A 20,612-nucleotide genomic window follows, 5' to 3' on the forward strand; every position below is an offset into this window, starting at 1 on the left:
AGTAAGCACATCTCGAGATATGTTGGTTGGAAACGTATAAAACAGGTGTAAATTAGCAACCCCCCTTGAGCATCTTGAACATCTCGCCTTGGTGCCATTTTTCTGCAAGAGAATAACCAAAGAAACAAAACCAAAAACATACAGCCATTAAATACATAACAGAATCGAAATTATGCTGGAAACCAGAATTCACATCGTGAGCCTTGCGAACTCACGTCGTGAACTGGGTGCGAAGGCAGGCTGCGTCAATACTCAAAATCGAACCCTATTTAAACAAATCAAGGGAAGTAATTGCTAAGGGTTTTGTCTAACAAAAATTGCAAGCACATTACAGGGGCATGCATGATAAAATGCATGAGAAATCATAGGTAATTTGTAATTTTCAACTTATAACACAAACCCTAGCCCCTAAATGCAATATACTAGAAAAAATAGAGAATTAGCACATGAATGTTACCTTAAACAATTATTAAATAAGCAAGTAATGTAGAAAATTGGAAGAAGTAGCCAAAATCAGTAGTAGGGGGACCAAGAGTTTGGATTCACTTCGTGAGTTTTGGTAAAATGGTGGTCAAAGGGTTTCTGATTTGTTTAATCAGTGGTCCCGTGAATTTAATGTTCACGTCGTGAGATATTATGGCTCACGTCGTGAGTTCGTCTGGGCTTAATAGTTGGGCTTATTCAATTTGAACACAAGTTGGGCCATAAAAATAATGAGATCACATAAATCAGGCCCGCCCCCATAAAAATAAGTCTAATTAACAATTCTATTTTATATTAAAAACCCTTATTTGTTTTACCACTTAAATTTAAAATAACCCACATTTGATTTTTTACCATTCATAAAATTTTTAGATGATTAGATGACTAGTTATCCTAAAAACCAACTAAAATGCAAAAACTAATCGAAATGCAAAAACGAAAAGAAATTCAAACTGAGCTCAGGTTGCCTCCCGATAAGCGCTTCTTTTTCTTGAAGTTATGAGCCAGACTCCGTTCCGCCTCACGTTGAATTGGTCGGAGTGTCCATCACCAACTGTATCTTTTGCTCCTTCCATCTCCTTTTGTACGCTTGAACTCGTCGGATATACGCCTTTTTAGAGTTCTCTTTTTTAGCTTTCACCTTGTTTACTTCAAGCTTGTGTTTAATCCCCTTATTCTCCAATTTTTCTTCAGTTTTTAGCTCTACGAGAACCATCTTTTCTTCCACAGCTGAACTCGTTTCCTTAGAAGTAACCTCGCCCTCGTCACTTGATAAGTCGTCACTTTCCTCACTTACCCAAGAAGTTGGATTTTTATAAGTAATTACTTCAAAAACAAGTGGAACAGATGCTATTGGTTTGGTGTCTTTAACTTGTTGAATCATCTTAATTTATTCTTCCATTAGTTTCTCCATTCCTCAAGGTCATCCTCTTCATCAATGTTGAAGACTTCATCTTGAACATCATTTCCTTGAAAACCATCTTCTACTCCAAATGTAGCTTCTTCATCTCCAACTCTCAAAGTAAGCTTGGACTCGTGTATGCCAACCAAGGATCGAGCAGTATTTAGTAAAGGGCGACCAAGAATAATTGGAACATTGTTATCTTCTTTCATGTCCATAACCACAAAGTCAATTGGAAAAACGAATTTCCCAATTTTTACCAAGATGTCTTCCACAATTCCTTTAGGATGTGTCACTGAACGGTTAGCCATGTGATTGGTCATTCTTGTAGCCTTCAACTTTGGAATATTGAGCTTCTGATAAAATGAATAAGGCATTAAGTTTATGCTAGCCTAGAATCAACTAAAGCATAAGTCTTCAAATTATTCCCAAATTCACACGGAAGAGTGAGGCGTCTAGGATCTCCCATCTTCTTTGGCTACTCTCCCAATACAACCTTAGAACTTTGCTCACTAAGAATCACCTTGGAATTCTTCTTTAATTGATGGCGAGTATCTACTAAATCTTGTAAGAACTTCGCGTATTCAGGAACCTTAGATAACGACTCAATAAAAGGAGTATTTATTGGGATACCCTTTACTTGCTTCATAAATTCCAAATGCTCCTATTCCAGTGGATGAATATCAACTCGGGACGGAAACGGTAACGGAGGACGATAAGCCGGAACATTTGCTGAATTTTTCTGTTCAGACCCGGCCCACGTCGTGATCTTTGAAGGCTCACGTCGTGAGTTCGGTGTTTTAGCAGAATTTTTTCTTCAAGCTTCGACTTTTTCGGCCTTGCTTCGGACTGCTTTGGCTCCACTTCTAATGCTTCTAAGAACTTAGAAATAGCATCATCTTCAGTTTCAATCACCATTACATGTGATTGAGTATTCTTTTCGGGAAATTGTGGAGATAATTTTTCGTTCACCAACGTCGTTAGTTGACCAAGTTAGGATTTGAGGTTGTGGATCGATGCTTGATGATTTCTTAATAATGTCTGCTGGTCAATCATCATAGTGTTGGATTAGTGTCTAAGTCCATAACTATAATTGGTATATACTTGACCCGACCCGGCATGGTCCATTTGGGTTGCATGGCATCGTGCATTTGGATAGACTAAAATGAGAGAAATAACACTTAAGGTTTATTAGTATATTATAAGTTCTAATATATTAATAAGATTATTTAATTAGTATTGATCAAGAATTAATTTAGAATTAATTAAGTGATCAAAAGAAGACTAATTAAATATATGGGTTGATTGTGTAAATCATCCATCCTTGTATAGTGGGCTAATGCTCCATGGATTATCAAGTTGGGCTAAAACCAATTAGGATGCTCCATGGATGCTCCATGGTGTATTTGAACCCATGGATCCAAGGAAATGGAAAGTCATGACAATTAGGGTTTACCCTAATTGTAACAACTATATAAGCATCTTATTTTGTGCAAAATCGGCCACTAGAGAAAACAAGTGAGGGCAAGCCGATTTCATGAAGTGATGATTTCTCTCTTAAGTTATTCCAAGTGCATATGATGTTGTGTGAACCATTTGAGGTGTCATATTTGGGGCACTAGGCTCTTGAGCTCCATGGAATCAAGCACCAACAAAGAGGTATGTATTTCTACTAGTTTCTATATTACTTGTACTTCATAATATGCAAGTTAGAACATAACCTTTGAAATTGATATTTGCATGTATAATAGAGAAAACATAGATCCAAGGTATCTAGGGTTGCATGTACACCATAAGAGTGTTAGAATGCTCAAAACCCAACAGTGGTATCAAAGCCTAGGCTTGTTTTCACTTATACTTGATGCAAACTGCTTAAAATCAAAGTTTTTTTTGCTGCTGGGACAGTGGACTCGCCGAGTTCACTGATGGACTCGACGAGTCCAAGGCAAAATGCATCCAACTCGCCGAGTTGGTTCGTGCACTCGACGAGTTGGACCCCCAAACAGCATATCTTCGAGTTTTGGTGCTGGAATTGGTCTAGAATCATTACCTTTGACTGTTTTGGACTTATAAAACCTGTTTTTGATGTGGTAATGATTGTGTTTAACCAATTTCAATGCTATAATCGAAGTTTCAAGTTTATATATGTTTATGTAATTCTTGAAAATTGTTGATTGTGAATGTTCATGGTTATGAGTTTTGGTAGATCATAGGAATTATGTGCAAATTGTTTGTTATTATAATTCTTGATCTCAATGAAATTGTAAGGAGTCCATAACTTGTCCTCAAATTATGGATTACCAAAAGTTTTTATGTTTCCTTGATTTATGAGTTAGTTTAGATTAATGAAAAAAAATTGTGTTTTAGTTGTTTTTGATCCAAATTAATCTAAAAGGAGTTCATAAAATATGTTTTTGTAACTTGTCTTCAAGTCACATGAAAAGTCATATTTATGAATCTTAAAACTCATAAAAGTGTCATAGGTTACATAAAAGTGAAGAGTCTTTTTCATTAAGTAGTATTATGACTCCATAACTTGTCCTCAAGTTATGGATGTTAAAGAGTCACTTCTTTAAAAGATGTCATTAAAAGATAAGGAGTTACATAAAAATGAAGAGTCTTCATTTTAATGTACATTAAACTCATAAGTTATGAAATGAAAAGTCTTGAATAGTTTCAAAACTTTCCCTCAAGTTTTGGAATTTGTAAAGTTACTCTTCATGTATACTTTAATTCCAAATTGAACCCTTAGAATTTTAAAAGCTAAAATTCAAACTTTATGGACTTCATTAAATTAATTAAAATGTTTAATTAAAAGAGTTAATAATTCATAAAGACATGGTTTAAGTTTAATTAAATTAAGAGTATAGTTTAATTAATAGATTAAACCACCAAGTATTTTAAATGTTTAAAATACACCCTTATACTATTATTATAATTTTAATTATATAGATATGTATAAGATAATGTCAATCTTACCATTAGTAGGTCTCATTCACGAAGCCGGTCTATAAGGGGGGTATAAGGTTACTGCCTATAAAATGGCAGTTTAATGGGTGTCCACTCTCACCCACCGCTTCCTTGACTGGTGGAGGGTCGTTAGCCGAACGGGTAGGAAAGGACTATAATTCTCCCTTCATTAAAAGTATAATGATAAATACTAAGTAACTAAACACTTATAAATTCCCAATCTTAGTTACTTAGGAAAATGTGAAATAGGTGCTAACCCATGAAATTACACTTTATACCTTACCAAGTCGTTAGTGGAGCGTGTGTGGTTAACCGGCACACTAATAAGGACTAGTAAGAGTGGCAAAGGGTAACTTGACTTTATTATAGATCGGTGGAGCGTGTGTGGTTAACCGACACATCGATTAGGTGATAAAATTAAGGGTACCAAGTCAATTTACATGGTTATTCACACCTTGTTTGTGATCCTCGGCATCCCAGTCACAAACTTGAGAGGGCACAATCGAGATTCAAACATGCCATTGAAAGTTCAATGTATCTCAAAAGATCTAGGAGTTTCAAATCCAATTAAAACTTAATTATATTTCGTTTTTCATGGTGGAAATTGGTAAATCGTCATTTACCTACCTTCAACTATTTTATAACTCGGATTACGGCATCCCTCTTCCAGTTATAAATAGGTTGTTGGATCCTAGCCTTAATATTTCATATTGGGTGTTATATTAAGGACTTTAAATCAACTAACTTGAATTTCTCCCTTAGAGATGTCTAGTTTAGACAACTATGGTCTTCCCAAATCTTTAGGAACGAGCTTCCTAATGAAGATGATATCCCAAAAGGCGATCAAGGTGAAAGACTAATCCCTTTATTGAGCACTAATGGGACTGGAAATCATACTTCATTTCCTCCACCTCCTCCAATAAATCTCCCTATCCCACAAGTTTCAAGACTTGATAAGTTCTAAGTCACTCAATCCCTATTGGCAAACAAAGTCTATATGTGCTTAGGTCTTGGAGATTAAGTCACATATTGACAAGCTGGGAGAGTCGGGTGTCGAAGTCTCGAGGTAGCTGGCTGTTGACTTGGTTCTTCAGTCACTCCCTGATGACAGATCGCGACATGACCCTTTAATGATCTTATTTATTTGCTTGGTGCTACTGAATCAGAAATGATTTGGAACACTGGTAAAGCAAATTTGATTAGAAGATTGACTTCCCAAAACTTCATGGACATTGACAACGGTCAACTCAGTTGACCAAATGGTAAAGAGAAAGGCTAAGTCTGAGATAGTCCCATGTACCATTCGCAAAGAGTCCATATGTGCCTATTGCTAAAGGAAAGGGGCATTGGTTGTGAAGCTGTCGAATTTACCTGAAACCTCATAAAGGATGGTAAAGTCAAAAGTTTGACTCTACTTCAGGTAAAGTCCGTTATCTAACTCTGTTAAGTCTCTTTTGGAGATTCTTAATACATGATGTAATGTAATTACATTTTGATGTTTTTGAAGAATCAAAGGAAGCTTAAAGAAAAGGTGTGCTGATTCTGATCGCATGGTTCGATGACCAGAATTTTGAGCCACTGCATAAGAGTAATGAGATATTGCTTCGGAATAGATAACAACAAAGTTTTCATATGAATTTGCATTGTAAGGATAAGTTTTTCCGCTCGTTTTAAAATAAAAGAAAAGTTTTGATTTTATTTATTTTAAGTATCCTTACAAAGGCATTTGTGATAAACTGTTGTTTATATGTTTCCATTGATAAGCAATATTGGAAAATGAATTTGATTCTTTCGTTTGTGGTAGTGTCATAATTTATCAAATAAGGAAAGATTCTCATCACCTAAGTTTCAGTTGGATAGAAACTTGGAATCATGCAAGTTGTATTGTGTGATGAATGAGATTTTTTCATCTTTGGTAAATTAAGACTAATTCGTTGTTCACATTCGCATGTGAGTCAAGCGAAGGACTAAAGGATCGGGTACATTAGGTTGTGCACTAGTCAGGTCCACCACAAAGGTTGATAAGATTATTCGTTATGATTTACCAAAGTTTAGTAAATATGATTATGCTTACAAGTTTAAGTGTAATGCTGAAACATTGGAAAATTTTCAATATATGGCAGAATGAATAAGAAGAATCAAATAAGGCATAAAGATAGAAGTTTCTCCAATCTGAAGATATGGGAGAGTACTTGTGTATCTTGTTTTATGATTATCTTAGTGATTATGGAACCATATCACAATTGATCCTCTAAGGACACCTTAGTGCATTTGTTGGCTAAGGAGAGGAATCATGAATTGTTGAAATGGTTAAATCAAAATATAAATCATACTTCGTTCCAAAATCAAATCTTGGAGTTATACTCCAAGATTGTAACTTGAGTGACATAGTCTTTAGAAGGTTTAAAACACTTGTCAAATGTAGAGTAAAATGTTTTCTTACTCTTGTACATTTGAAAATGGTAAGTTGTGATGTTTTGGTTAAAACAAAGACCAACTAAGGCCAATTGTGTGAAGTTTTTGTAAAAGAATCCGCACTATCTCTTGAATATTTGGCAAGAGAGTCTTATATGTCAAGAGGATAGTGGGAGTCTAAAAGATCTTAAGATAGGTTCAAGAACTAATCAAGATATTTGTTAATCACTAGCCCACGGCTTGAGGTTTGTAACCTATCGTGTTGACATATTCTTATTTCTGTGTCTATTCCAGTTAAAAGTTGACTATGCTTGTGAGTTCTATGAGTTCTCAATTGTTTGCATAACAACCTGGAAGCAATGGTAGGCCCTTGTGCTGTCGAGTGGCAAGAAATTAAGATTGAACAAGTTTAGTCCATATGTGTTTGGATTTGCCACTAACCTTGTCTTGTGATTATGGTTATGACAAATTCACATGGATAGGAACACTTACACCATAAAATCTAAGTGTCATAAGGTTTCTCTCCGATTCATGAAAATGATGGTGAGGAAACTCTTTCACTAAGTAGATTTTAAGTAGATAGCAATAGTGAGAATGACAAAAGGTCTAAACATTATGATTACGGCATCCCTCTTCATAATTGTTTAGACACACAAGTGAGCTATCTAAGGAAAGGTGTATGATTTTGATAAAGTCTTATCAAAACATCTCGTATCAGAAATCTGAACTTTGGTAAGAAAGTCAATAAAGTATTGTTTTTCTAGAAGTCCAGCTGATTTCTGAGTACATGTCAAAGCTAGTGGGAGCATAAGTGTTATGCTAGTAAGATAATAATCATTATGCTAGTGGGAGCATGATGATTATGTTGCAAGTTAGCAATGTTAATTATAGAAAACAAAAGTTTCAATTCGCTTTGAAAAGTTGTTTCCCTATAATTAAGGGAGAGGATTTTATACTTCATTCCAATTCTACAAGCTTAAATTGAGATTTTAATCAACTTTAGTCAAGGATATATATGAATGTTATGTTGGAATGGTTCAACATAAGGAAATTCTGTATATGTTGCGTTCTCAAAATTTCGATTATGATTACGGCATACCTCTTCATAGTTCGAATTGTGAGAATACGGCAAATAAAATTTTTATAGCATGAATCATGTCCCATATGCTTAAGATATAGGATCGATTGCATGTGCTATAATATTCATCTATTCTAAATTTTCCTAATACTTAGGGCATTAAGAAGGGAAAAGGGATTAGAACTGGACATGACTAAAATGATTAAGCAATTGTCGAGAACAATTTGAGGTTTGCCAAAGATTGGTTACTCATGGACAATTGGAAGTATAGAGTAAGGACCATATTGACATATTTTGAAAAGAGGCAACTCTTGTTCAAAAGTGATGGTCAAAATGGGAATGTGGAATTGTTTCCATAGGTGGAAGTTATTCTTTGAATATGTGTAAGATTAGAAAACTTAATGCAAAGAAGGATGTTCAAAGGAATGTACTTTGAATTTGAGATTTCATTTCCATGGGATTGCTTTCCATTGGAATGCTTTGTAATGTCTGTTGCCAAGTCTTTGTGACTTGTGTGCATATTCATTACAAGAGGATCATTGCATATAAGTTTAGAATCTAACAACATTATGGTAAATGAAAAGAATTTGGTGTTCTTACATTTACTGTAAAGAATTTGGGATTGTGAAATGAGCATCATTGAAATGTTGTCAATCGATCTGTTTCACAAAGAGAGGACTACATGTAAACATAGTGTGCATGCTTGGAGCATGGCATGACTATTGTTTTAATTCAAGTATTAAGTTGATATATCGAAACATTGGATAATGAGTAATCAATATGGTGCTTAGATAAAAGATGTTTTTTTTATTTACACTCAAAGTGTTGGGGCCATATAGGATTAGTATTATTCTTGTGTTTCACTTTGCATGTTTTGACTTCCATGATAACTAGGTCATTCTTCCCGAATGACTAAGTTATTCAAACCGTCCACAGTCGGTCATATGTTGGAAGTAGATATGAATCAAGACTGTCATGAATTTGCCTTGTATGATTTGTCTAATGTGCATTAGACATAGCAGTGGTTGCTACAACATTCATGAGTGCTCATAAGTTCTGAGTATTGGATTCAACCCACACTCATTTGGATTCACTTCATGGATTCTATCACGAGTGAATCGTGAGACGATAATATCTTATATTCTTCAAACCTAGAGATATGAGTTGTTGACTATGAGTTGGTTATACATTGATTGCACGAAAACGCATTGGTAACTCGATGTTATAAAATGTGCCTTTGTGTATGATTCAACAAGTAGTCCGTACAAGCATATGAGTCGAAGTTTATCCATTCCTTTTACCCTTAAAGGGATAAAAGCGATATCTGTGGGCCCCTCGATGATTTAGTGATGACAAAATGTAAGTGCTCGGCCGGGCCTGGACTGATTTGATTTGTTCAATTAGTCAGTCGTCATAAATCGGAAATCGGGAAACAACAGATGGACAGAGAGAATGATTATAATCCATGTCTCAGTCCATATGATATCTAGAATGGAGGAATATATGATCACTTATCTAATGGACGCATTATTGATTTGTTCAGAGTTCGACAGCAGCTTTTAATAGCTACGATCGCTGGTTGGGTTGTGAAGGCATACTTGCAATAATAGTTATTAGACTTATCCAAGTGGGAGACTGTTGGATTAGTGTCTAAGTCCATAACTATAATTGGTATATACTTGACCCGACCTGGCATGGTCCATTTGGGTTGCATGGCATCGTGCATTTGGATAGATTAAAATGAGAGAAATAACACTTAAGGTTTATTAGTATATTATAAGTTCTAATATATTAATAAGATTATTTAATTAGTATTGATCAAGAATTAATTTAGAATTAATTAAGTGATCAAAAGAAGACTAATTAAATATATGGGTTGATTGTGTAAATCATTCATACTTGTATAGTGGGCTAATGCTCCATGGATTATCAAGTTGGGCTAAAACCCATTAGGATGCTCCATGGATGCTCCATGGTGTATTTGAACCCATGGATCCAAGGAAATGGAAAGTCATGACAATTAGGGTTTACCCTAATTGTAACAACTATATAAGCATCTTATTTTGTGCAAAATCGGCCACTAGAGAAAACAAGTGAGGGCAAGCCGATTTCATGAAGTGATGATTTCTCTCTAAGTTATTCCAAGTGCATATGATGTTGTGTGAACCATTTGAGGTGTCATATTTGGGGCACTAGGCTCTTGAGCTCCATGGAATCAAGCACCAACAAAGAGGTATGTATTTCTACTAGTTTCTATATTACTTGTACTTCATAATATGCTAGTTAGAACAATACCTTGGAAATTGATATTTGCATGTATAATAGAGAAAACATAGATCCAAGGTATCTAGGGTTGCATGTACACCATAAGAGTGTTAGAATGCTCAAAAACCAACACATAGCCTGTTGATCTTTAATCATGGCTTGTTGATCCTTCATCATCAATATTTAATCTTTTATAGTTGCATCTGTCTCATCATGGCGTTTTTCTGAAGCCTCCATAAAACGAGTAAGCATGGTGTCTAAGTCAACTTTCTTTTCAGCTGGTGGTTGCTCTTTTTGGTAGAAGCCTCGGCCATTCTGCCTATATTTTTCTTCTTTTTGCCTCTTGTATTCATCATATGGAAACCACTCCTTCTTGGATTTTCTCTAATCTTCATCATATTTATCCCCACTAGAATAGAAAACTTGAGCCTTTTTATTTCCATGTTCATCCAAGTGGCATTCTTTTGTTAAGTGTGGACCATTGCATCTTTCACATCCAACTCTAATAGCATGAATTGATTAGTCCATCTTTGTCATTCTTTTGTCCATGGTGTCAAGCATTTCTAGCACAGCAGCCATGTATTCTGAATTTCCACTACCAAATTCCTTTGTTCCATAATGCCTCGGATTATGATATTCACGAGAATGCTTTGAGAATTCTTCAATTAACTCCTTTACTTCACCCAGATTTTTCTTAGTTAGTGGTCCTTGAGAATCAAGAAGTTGCCTCTTCATGACATTTACCCCATCATAAAATATAGACACTTCTTGTTGTATGTTGAGGTCATTTTGAGGGCAATTTCTGATGGGTTTTGAGCATTCTAACACTCCTATGGTGTACATGCAACCCTAGAAACCTTGGATCTATGTTTTCTGTAATATACATACAAATAAGAATTTTTCCAAGGTTCTCATCCTAACTAGCATAGCATGGGGTACTTGTAATATAAAAACTAGTAGAATGACATACCTTTGTTGTTGCTTGGATTCCTTAAGACCTTATGAGCCTAGCAACCCAAATATGATGCCTGAAATGTTTCACACAACACCACAACACTTGGAATAACTTGAGAATAGAACACTTTGATCACAAAATCGGCTAGCCCTCCTTGTCTTGTAATAGTGGCCGATTTTTCTCCATATGAGGTTCCTTTTATAGTGTGCCACATATAGGGTTACACCATGTAAACCCTAATGTGCATGGCTTTTCATTTCCCCCATGATCCATGGGTTTTAACCTCCATGGAGTATCCATGGAGCACCCAATGGGTCCTAGCCCAATCTAGTGAAACATGAACCATAAGCCCACTACATAAGAATGAATGATTTACACAATTAATCCTCATATATTTAATTAGTCTCTTTTTTATCACAAAATTAATTCCAAATTAATTCTTGATCAACACTACTTAAATAATATAATTTCATATTAATATATTAGTACTTATTGTCTATCCAAATTTTGAGATGTCGAGCAACCCAAATGGACCATGCCAAGCCGGGTCAAGTACATACCAAATATAGTTATGGACTTAGACACCTTATCCAACAGTCTCCAACTTGGATAAGTCTAATAACTATAGTTGCAAGTATGACTTCAGGAACCGACCAGCAATCTTAGCTCTTTCAAAGTCTCGCGAAACTGAGATGATGATGTGTCATTTAAGATAAGTGATCATATAATCCTCTGTTCTAGATATCAGCCAGACAAATACATGGAACAATGTCGTACTTATTGTCTAGCAGTTTGTTTCCTAATTTCCGATTTGTTTGACATAGAACTAAACTGAACACATCAATTTGGTTCTGACCGGGCCCTGTACATAGGTCAAAACAAAATCATCGAGGGGCCCATATATTGCTTTTAATCCTCCAAGGACTAAAAGGAACAGATAAACTTCGACTCATATGCTTGTACTAACTACTTGTTGAATCATACACAAAAGCACGTTTTATAACATCGAGTTACCGATGCGTTTTCGTACAATCAATGCACAACCAACTCATAATCAATAACTCATATCTCTAGGTTTGAAGACTTATATGATATTACCGTCTCACGATCACTCGAGATAAATTCCGTGAAGTAATACAAGTGAGCGTGGGTTGAATCCAATACTCAGAACTTCTGAGCACTCATGAATTTTTTAGCAACTTTTGCTATGTCTAACATCCTAGACATCCACAAACCTAATTCATGACAGTCTTGATTCATATCTACTTCCAACATATGACTGACTGTGGAGAGTTTGAATAAAGTAATTATTCTGGAAGTCAAAACATGCAAAATTGAAACAATAGTAAACAATTGACACAAGATAGCAACACTTTACTTATAAATAAACAACAACTTTTATTTAATCATCAAATGTCAATTACATTTTACAAGTTTCAGAAATAGGTATCTAATCTGTAAAACTAATATCATCCTTCAGCCCGATGCCCCTCGCATGCTGCAAATGCTTATCCCTACACAGTCCCTTCGTGAGGGGATCTGCTGGGTTCTCATCCGATTATACCCTCTTAACTACGAGAGTCCTTCTTCTATCCGATGTCTAATGAAATAGTATTTTCTATCGATGTGCCTGGATCTACCATGATCCCTTGGTTCCTTAGTTAAGGCAATTGCACCCTCGTTATCACAGAAAATCTCCATAGGCTCCTTAATAGCTGGTACAACTCCAAGGTTTCCAATGAAGTTCTTTAGCCATATTGCCTCCTTTGTTGCCTCGCTTGCTGCTATGTACTCTGATTCGCAAGTTGAATCAGCTACTGTTTTCTGCTTGGAACTTTTCCAAGTAATTGCTCCTCCATTTAGGGTAAAGACCCAGCCCGACTGAGAGCAGAAATTATCCCTATCAGTCTGGAAATCAACATCACTATACCCTACTACTCTCAAGTCATCACTCCCACCAAGGGTAAGGACCCAGTCCCTAGTCCTTCGTAGGTACTTGACAATATTCTTCACCGCAGTCCAGTGAGCCTTGCCTGGATTCCCTTGATATCTGCTGACCATGCTCAAAGCAAAGGCCACATCAGGGCGAGTACAAGTCATAGCATACATGATTGAGCCCACAGCGGAAACATATGGTACATGACTCATCTCAGCTATCTCAGCCTCTGTACTCGGACTCTGAGTCTTACTCAGTTTGGCGTTGCTCTGGATTGGTAAATCACCTTTCTTGGAATCCTGCATGTTGAACCTTTTCAGCACCTTATCCAAGTAGGTACTTTGACTAAGTCCAATTAGTTTCTTACTCCTTTCTCTTAATATCCTTATCCCTAGGATATAGGCAGCTTCTCCAAGGTCCTTCATAGCGAAACACTTCCCAAGCCAGGATTTAACTTCCTGCAGGGTTGGGATGTCATTTCCTATGAGTAGTATGTCATCCACATACAATACCAAAAAGCTAACTATACTCCCACTAGCCTTAACATATACACAGGACTCATCTTCACTCCTCGAAAAGCGAAACTCTTTCACTTTCTCATCGAAACAAAGATTCCATCTACGAGACGCTTGTTTCAATCCATAGATGGATTTTTCAAGCTTACACACTCTATTAGGGTGTTTTGCATCGACAAAACCCTCTGGCTGACTCATGTAAACATCCTCAGCCAACTTTCCATTAACGAAAGCGGTTTTGACATCCATTTGCCATATTTCATAATCATGAAATGCATCTATGGCTAGCAATACCCTAATAGACTTAATCTTCACTACTGGTGAGAAGGTCTCATCATAGTCAACTCCCGGAGTTTGAGTAAAGCCCTTTACAACCAGTCGCGCTTTATAAGGGTGCACATTCCCATCCATGTCGGTCTTCTTCTTGAAGATCCATTTGCACCCGACCGTCTTACGACCCGGTACATTGTCAACCAAGTTCGAAACTTGATTGTCATACATGGACTGAATCTCGCTATCCATGGCCTCTTTCCATTTGGCTGATTCAGGGCCTGCCATGGCTTCCTTAAAGTTGTTAGGTTCATCCAGATTTACCAGTGTCCTATCATTGATAAAGTCATCACCTTCCTCAGTAATATGAAAACCATAGTAATGCTCAGGTGGATTCCTAACTCTTGTGGAACGCCTTAGAGGTACAGATTCATCAACAGGAGTTTCCTCCTCAGGTTGATTGCTAGGGTTTGAGGTTCCTTCACCGCTTGACTCTTGAAGTTCTTCATGGTCAATTTGCCTCCTACTGTTTCCTTGGCTTATAAACTCTCTCTCTCTCTCTCTCGAAAGACCCCTCTCCTTGCCATAAATACCGCATTCTCACTGGGTCTGTAGAAGAGGTAACAAAAAGAATTTTGTGGGTAGCCAATGAAAATACACCGCTCACTACGAGGTTCGAGCTTGTCCTGAGTCTCACGTCTCACAAAAGCCTCGCAACCCCAAATCTTGATGTGGTCTAAATTGGGAACTTTCCCTGTCCACATCTTGTGAGGTGTTTTGGCAACCTTCTTGGTAGGGACTAGATTAACGATATGGGCGGCAGTCTCTAAGGCATACCCCCAGAATGAGATTGGTAACGAAGCTCGACTCATCATGGAACGACCCATGTCTAACAAGGTTCGATTGCGCCTCTCAGCCACACCACTAAGTTGTGGTGTTCTGGGAGGTGACAATCGTGAAACAATTCCACATTCTTTAAGATAGTCAAGGAACTCCGTACGAAGATACTCTCCTTCTCGATCGGATCGGAGCATCTTAATGTTCCTGCCCAACTAATTCTCCACTTCTTGTTTAAACTCTTTGAACTTGTCAAAAGTTTCTGACTTATGCTTGATTAAGTAGACATAAGCATATCTACTGTAATCATCAGTAAAATTCACATAGAAGCGGTTAGCATCCCTTGTGGCGGTTCTGAAGGGTCCACACACATCTGTATGTATGAGATCCAACAAACCTTCACCCCTAGCACAAGTACCAGTGAAGGATGACTTTGTCATTTTTCCAAGCAAACAAGATTCGCAACTATCATCCGACTTTAAGTCAAATGACTCCAAGACTCCAGCCTTCTGGAGTTGGCCTATGCGCATCTTGTTAACATGTCCAAGACAACAATGCCACAAGGATGCTTTATCAAAACTAGTGGAAGAATCGATATGTAATACATTATTTCCTAAGTTATCTACAACCGACATAGTTTCATATACACCATCACAAGGTAACGCTTTAAAATAAAGAACATTATTATAAAAAGCATTAATACCACCACATTCATTATCAAATGAAAAAGTAAACCCTTGCTTGTACAAACTGTGAAAAGAAATAATATTTCTTACCAATTCATACGAGTAACAACACTTATTCAAATCTAACACTAACCCACTACTTAGCAACAAAGAATAAACTCCAATCTTGGTGACATGTGAAACTTTCCTATTCCCCATGATCAAGTTTATCTTTCCGTGCTCCACATCCTCACTTCTTCTTAGGCCCTGCAAATCAGAACATATATGAATACCGCAACCTGTATCAAGAACCCAAGAAGTAGTATGTGGTGAGTTATTAGACAATATAGTGTAAATACCTGCATGGGTAGGCTTGACCTTCCCATTCTTAACATCTTGCAGGTACTTGGGGCAGTTTCGTTTCTAGTGCCCCTTTTCCTGACAATAGAAGCATTGAGCTTCTTTTGGGTTGGAAGAAGGAGTGATAGAACCACCTTTGGTTCCACTTGAAGAGGAGCCATCAAGAGACTTTCCCTTGGTACACTTCGATGGGGGTTTTCCTCTTCTTCCCTCTAGTTTGCTCGATTTCCAGAACAGGGGCAGCGGTAGGAGTAGGAGTAGTAACAACCGATTTTCCCTTAAGACTAGATTTAGCGGTCTTCAAGAGCCCTTGAAGCTTGCTAAGTGTGACCTCCTCCTTGTTCGTGTGATATGTCATTCAGAATTGATCATAACAAGTAGGTATGGAGTGTAGTATGATATCAATAGCCAACTCCTCCGGGAAGTTCACATTCAACTTGAGCAAACGGTCCACATAGCTTTTCATTTTCTGCATGTGGCCCGTGATGGGTTCACCATCCTTCATTCGGGTTGTTATCATGGAAGAGATGATTTTTACCTCTCTTGACGAGCACTTTGATGGTAGCGGTCCATCAGGTCCATGTACATCTCAAAAGGGTAAAAGTCCTCATTGGACTTCTGGATTTCAACTTTCATTGTGGCCAACACGATACATGCCACCTTGGTAGCATCTCTCTCATGTGCCCTAAAGTCAGCGATCTCCTCTAGAATAGCAGTAGACTCATCAATTTCCTTCAGCTCCTTATCGAGGACATATTCCTTGTCCTCATAACGTGTGACCATCCTGGTGTTCCTGATCCAATCATTAAAGTTTGAACCATCAAAGATGACTCTCCCACAAAGGTTCATGAGAGAGAAGGAGCCGGTAGGGTTTGAGCCAGAAGCAGCATTGTTGGAAGACATCTGAAAAGAAGAAAGACAAGTTTAGATTAGATATTGAATCCTTAATAAGACACCCAAATGTAATATTAAGTCTAGGACCCAACATTATACTTTATAACTTTGAAGAGGGATGTCGTAATCCAAGCTATAAAATATTTGAAGGTAGGCGAATGACGATTCACCAATTTCCACCATGAAAAATGAAATAAATTATTAGGTTTTAATTGGATTGAAACTCCTAGATCTTTTGAGATTCATTGAACTTTTCAATGGCATGTTTAAATCTCGATTGTGCCCTCTCAAGTTTGTGACTGGGATGCCGAGGATCACAAACAAGGTGTGAATAACCATGCAAATTAACTTGGTACCCTTAATCTTTATCACCTAATCGATGTGACGGTTACCCACACGCGCTCCATCGATCTATGATAAATATTAAGTCACCCTTTGCCATTCTTACTAGTCTATGTTAGTGTGCCGGTTACCCACACACGCTCCACCAATGACTTGGTAAGGTATAAAGTGTAATTTCATGGGTTAGCACCAATTTCACATTTTCCTAAAGTAACTAAGATTGGGAATTTATAAAAGGTTTAGTTACTTTATATTTATCATTATACTTTTAATGAGAATTATAGTCATCGTCCTACCCGTTCGGCTAACGACCCTCCACCAGTCAAGGAAGCAGTGGGTGAGAGTGAACACTCATTAAGCTGCCATTTTATAGGCAACAACCTTATACCCCCCTTATAGACCGGCTTCGTGAATGAGGCCTACTAACGATAAGACTGACTTGATCTTATATATATATATATATATATATATATATATATATATATATATATATATATATATATATATATATATATATATATATATATATATATATATATATATATATATATATATATAAACTTATAATACTATGAAGTATAAGGGTTGAACTTTAACTTTTAAAACTCTAGGGTTTGGAATTAAAGTTTTCTAAAGTGACTTTGTAAATTCCAAAACTTGAGGGCAAGTTTTGAAACTATTCAAAACCTTTCATATTCATAACTTATGAGTTTAATGGTTTATTAAAAATGAAGACTCTTCAGTTTATGTGACCTATGGTTCTTTAATGACAGTTTAAAGAAGTAAATTTTGGTAATTCATAACTTGAGGACAAATTATGGACTCCATCAATAACATTTAGATCAAGAATTATATCATCAAACAATTTGCAAATAATTCCTATGATCTTACTAAAACTCATAAGCATGAACATTCATATCAACAATTTCAAGAATCATATAAACACATATAAAACTTAAAATTTTGATAATAACCATTGTAAACGGATTAACATAATCATTACACCATCAAAAACAGGTTGTATAAGTCCAAAACAGTTTAGGGTAATGATCCTAGTCCATTTCCAGCAGCAAAACTCGAAATTCTGCACACAGGTGCATCACCATGTCGTGGTAAATACTGCCACATCGTGGTGAGTAGTTAGAAGCAAAAATGGCAGAATTTCTACTTTAGAAAAACATGTAGCATCAAGTATAATTGAAAACAAGCCTAGGCTCTGATACCACTGATGGGTTTTGAGCATTCTAACACTCCTATGGTGTACATGCAACCCTAGAAACCTTGGATCTATGTTTTATCTAATATACATGCAAATAAGAATTTTTTCAAGGTTCTCATCCTAACTAGCATAGCATGGGGTACTTGTAATATAAAAAACTAGTAGAATGACATACCTTTGTTGTTGCTTGGATTCCTTAAGACCTTGTGAGCCTAGCACCCCAAATGTGATGCCTCGGATGTTTCACACAACACCACAACACTTGGAATAACTTGAGAATAGAAAACTTTGATCACAAAAATAGCTAGCCCTCCTTGTCTTGTAATAGTGGCCGATTTTGCTCCATATCAGGTTCCTTTTATAGTGTGCCACATGTAGGGTTTCACCATGTAAACCCTAATGTGCATGGCTTTTCATTTCCCCCGTGATCCATGGGTTTTAACCTCCATGGAGTATCCATGAAGCACCTAATGGGTCCTAGCCCAATCTAGTGAATCATGAACCATAAGCCCACTACATAAGAATGAATGATTTACATAATCAATCCTCATATATTTAATTAGTCTCTTTTTGATCACAAAATTAATTCTAAATTAATTCTTGATCAACACTAATTAAATAATATGATTTCATATTAATACATTAAAACTTATAATATATTAATAAATCAAAATTGTCCTTTTTCTTATTTTGTGTATCCAAATGTTGAGATGTCGAGCAACCCAAATGGACCATGACATTTACCCCATCATAAAATATAGACACTTCTTGTTGTATGTTGAGGTCATTTTGAGGGCAATTTCTTAGTAATCCTTTATAGCGCTCCCATGCCTCATAAAGCGACTCACCCAGTTGTTGCTCAAAATTGGCTATTGCCTTCTTGAGTTTAGCTATCTTGGATGGTGGGTAGAATTGTTCTAGAAATTGCTCGCGCATATTTGCCCAAGTAGTGATTGCACCAGGTGGTAGTGCCTTCAGCCAGTCTTTTGCAGCTCCTTAAAAAGTGACCGACATCATCCTTAGCAAGACTGTCTCTCTAGGAACATTTGGGACATTGAAATAGTCTGCAATGTCATTGACCTCATCTAGATGCTTGTAAGCATCCTCGTGATCCTTTCTAGAAAATGGTACATCCTTAAGTGCAGTAAGGATGTGTGCTTTCAGCTCAAATGTGGCAGTTGCAGGAATTGTATGTTGTACTAAACTAGGACCAGCATCGTCTCTTATCCGCTTTTTGTATGCTCCCATGGACATATCCGCAATGTTTTCCATCTCGTTTTTTGGCTCATCTTCAGGTTCACTCTTTTCTATTTCGAATTCAGGCTCGGATTCGTATTCAGATTCTTGTGGGTTAGATATTTGATCAAAGCTTTCAACCTTGCTTTTTTCCTTCAATGATGTACTTGACTCTCCCACTTTCTTTCCTGTATTCTTTCCAAAAACTGATTTGAGGTCCTTGAAAGGTGACTTCTTTGGTGTTTAGTTCACTCCTACGTTCTTATCCGCCTTTTTGTGAAGGGCCGACTCTGGATCTTCAAGTGGTGGAACCAAAGTCATGTTGGAACCTCTGGTCATAAACTACTACAATAAAACAAAAATAAAAACGTAAAACTGAACAAAAACTAACTAGAAATAGCCTACTGACTGGTCACCACGACGTGGTCAAAGTCACCACCTCGTGTTGTCGCAGAAAGTTCAAACAAAAAAGAAAAACAAAGTAAAATGAAAAATTACTGAACTCACGTCGTGAGTTTCGTACTGAAACAAAAACTAGGCTGAAAAATTAACTTTTTGCAGGTTTTACCCCACAAAAAGGATCGATTAACCTACTAGCAAAGAAATTAACAACTAAAATAGTTGTTCCCCGGCAACGGCGCCAAAAACTTGATGCGTGCAATTAGCTACACCTAATTTTTAATTTATAACCTAACTAACTTAACTAACTAAAATGCACCTAGGCAGTGTACCTAGTCGAATTATAGGATAGTTTAGGTAAGTCGGGTGTCGATCACAGGGAACGTTTTTAATTAATTAATTTAACTACTATTAAATTAACCTATGTTCTAACTAAGTAATGGTTTTTATCTAATTTTGTAAGTTTAGATGAACTTAACTTCTTCATGCAATTCAATCAAAAAACAAAATCACTTCTGTTAGTTTGAATCCACTTTCTCTCAATGGTCTAACTATTGATTATGATAATTTCTGTTGGTTACCAATTAATGTATTATTAGTAATTCACTTCCAGATTAACTAATGTTGAATTAATTCATGTAGATCTATGCATAGTCACACATATTTTAACACAGAATCAATGATTAAATAAAATTGGAGCTATGTAAGATTGAGTTGACAAACACAATTATGTTCATAATATGAGTTTTCTAGCACAACCAAATTCAATAGTTCAGTTACTTTTCTAAGATTGGTTCTATCTTAGCTCTAATAATCTAATGTTTACTAAATTACTAGGTAATCGAATTCATGCAGATTAATGGTCACTAACT

General features: G+C 36.5%; 1 protein-coding gene and 1 non-coding gene across 2 annotated transcripts; one reads left to right on the top strand and one right to left on the bottom strand.

Moving 5' to 3' along the window:
* Positions 1–1,383: 1,383 nt before the first annotated feature.
* LOC145111740 (uncharacterized) lies at positions 1,384–1,761 on the bottom strand. The gene has a single exon (XM_079047992.1). It carries the CDS (start codon positions 1,759–1,761, stop codon positions 1,384–1,386), a length of 378 nt encoding a protein of 125 aa, XP_078904118.1.
* Positions 1,762–18,886: 17,125 nt separating this feature from the next.
* Positions 18,887–18,993, top strand: LOC145118348 (small nucleolar RNA R71). The gene has a single exon (XR_013713303.1). It is a non-coding gene; the product is annotated as a small nucleolar RNA R71 (small nucleolar RNA).
* Positions 18,994–20,612: the final 1,619 nt, after the last annotated feature.

The sequence above is a fragment of the Lactuca virosa genome, chromosome 5 (genome assembly GCF_052849685.1).
Source record: "Lactuca virosa cultivar CGN04683 chromosome 5, Lactuca_virosa_CGN04683_v6, whole genome shotgun sequence".
NCBI classification, from domain to species: Eukaryota; Viridiplantae; Streptophyta; class Magnoliopsida; order Asterales; family Asteraceae; genus Lactuca; species Lactuca virosa.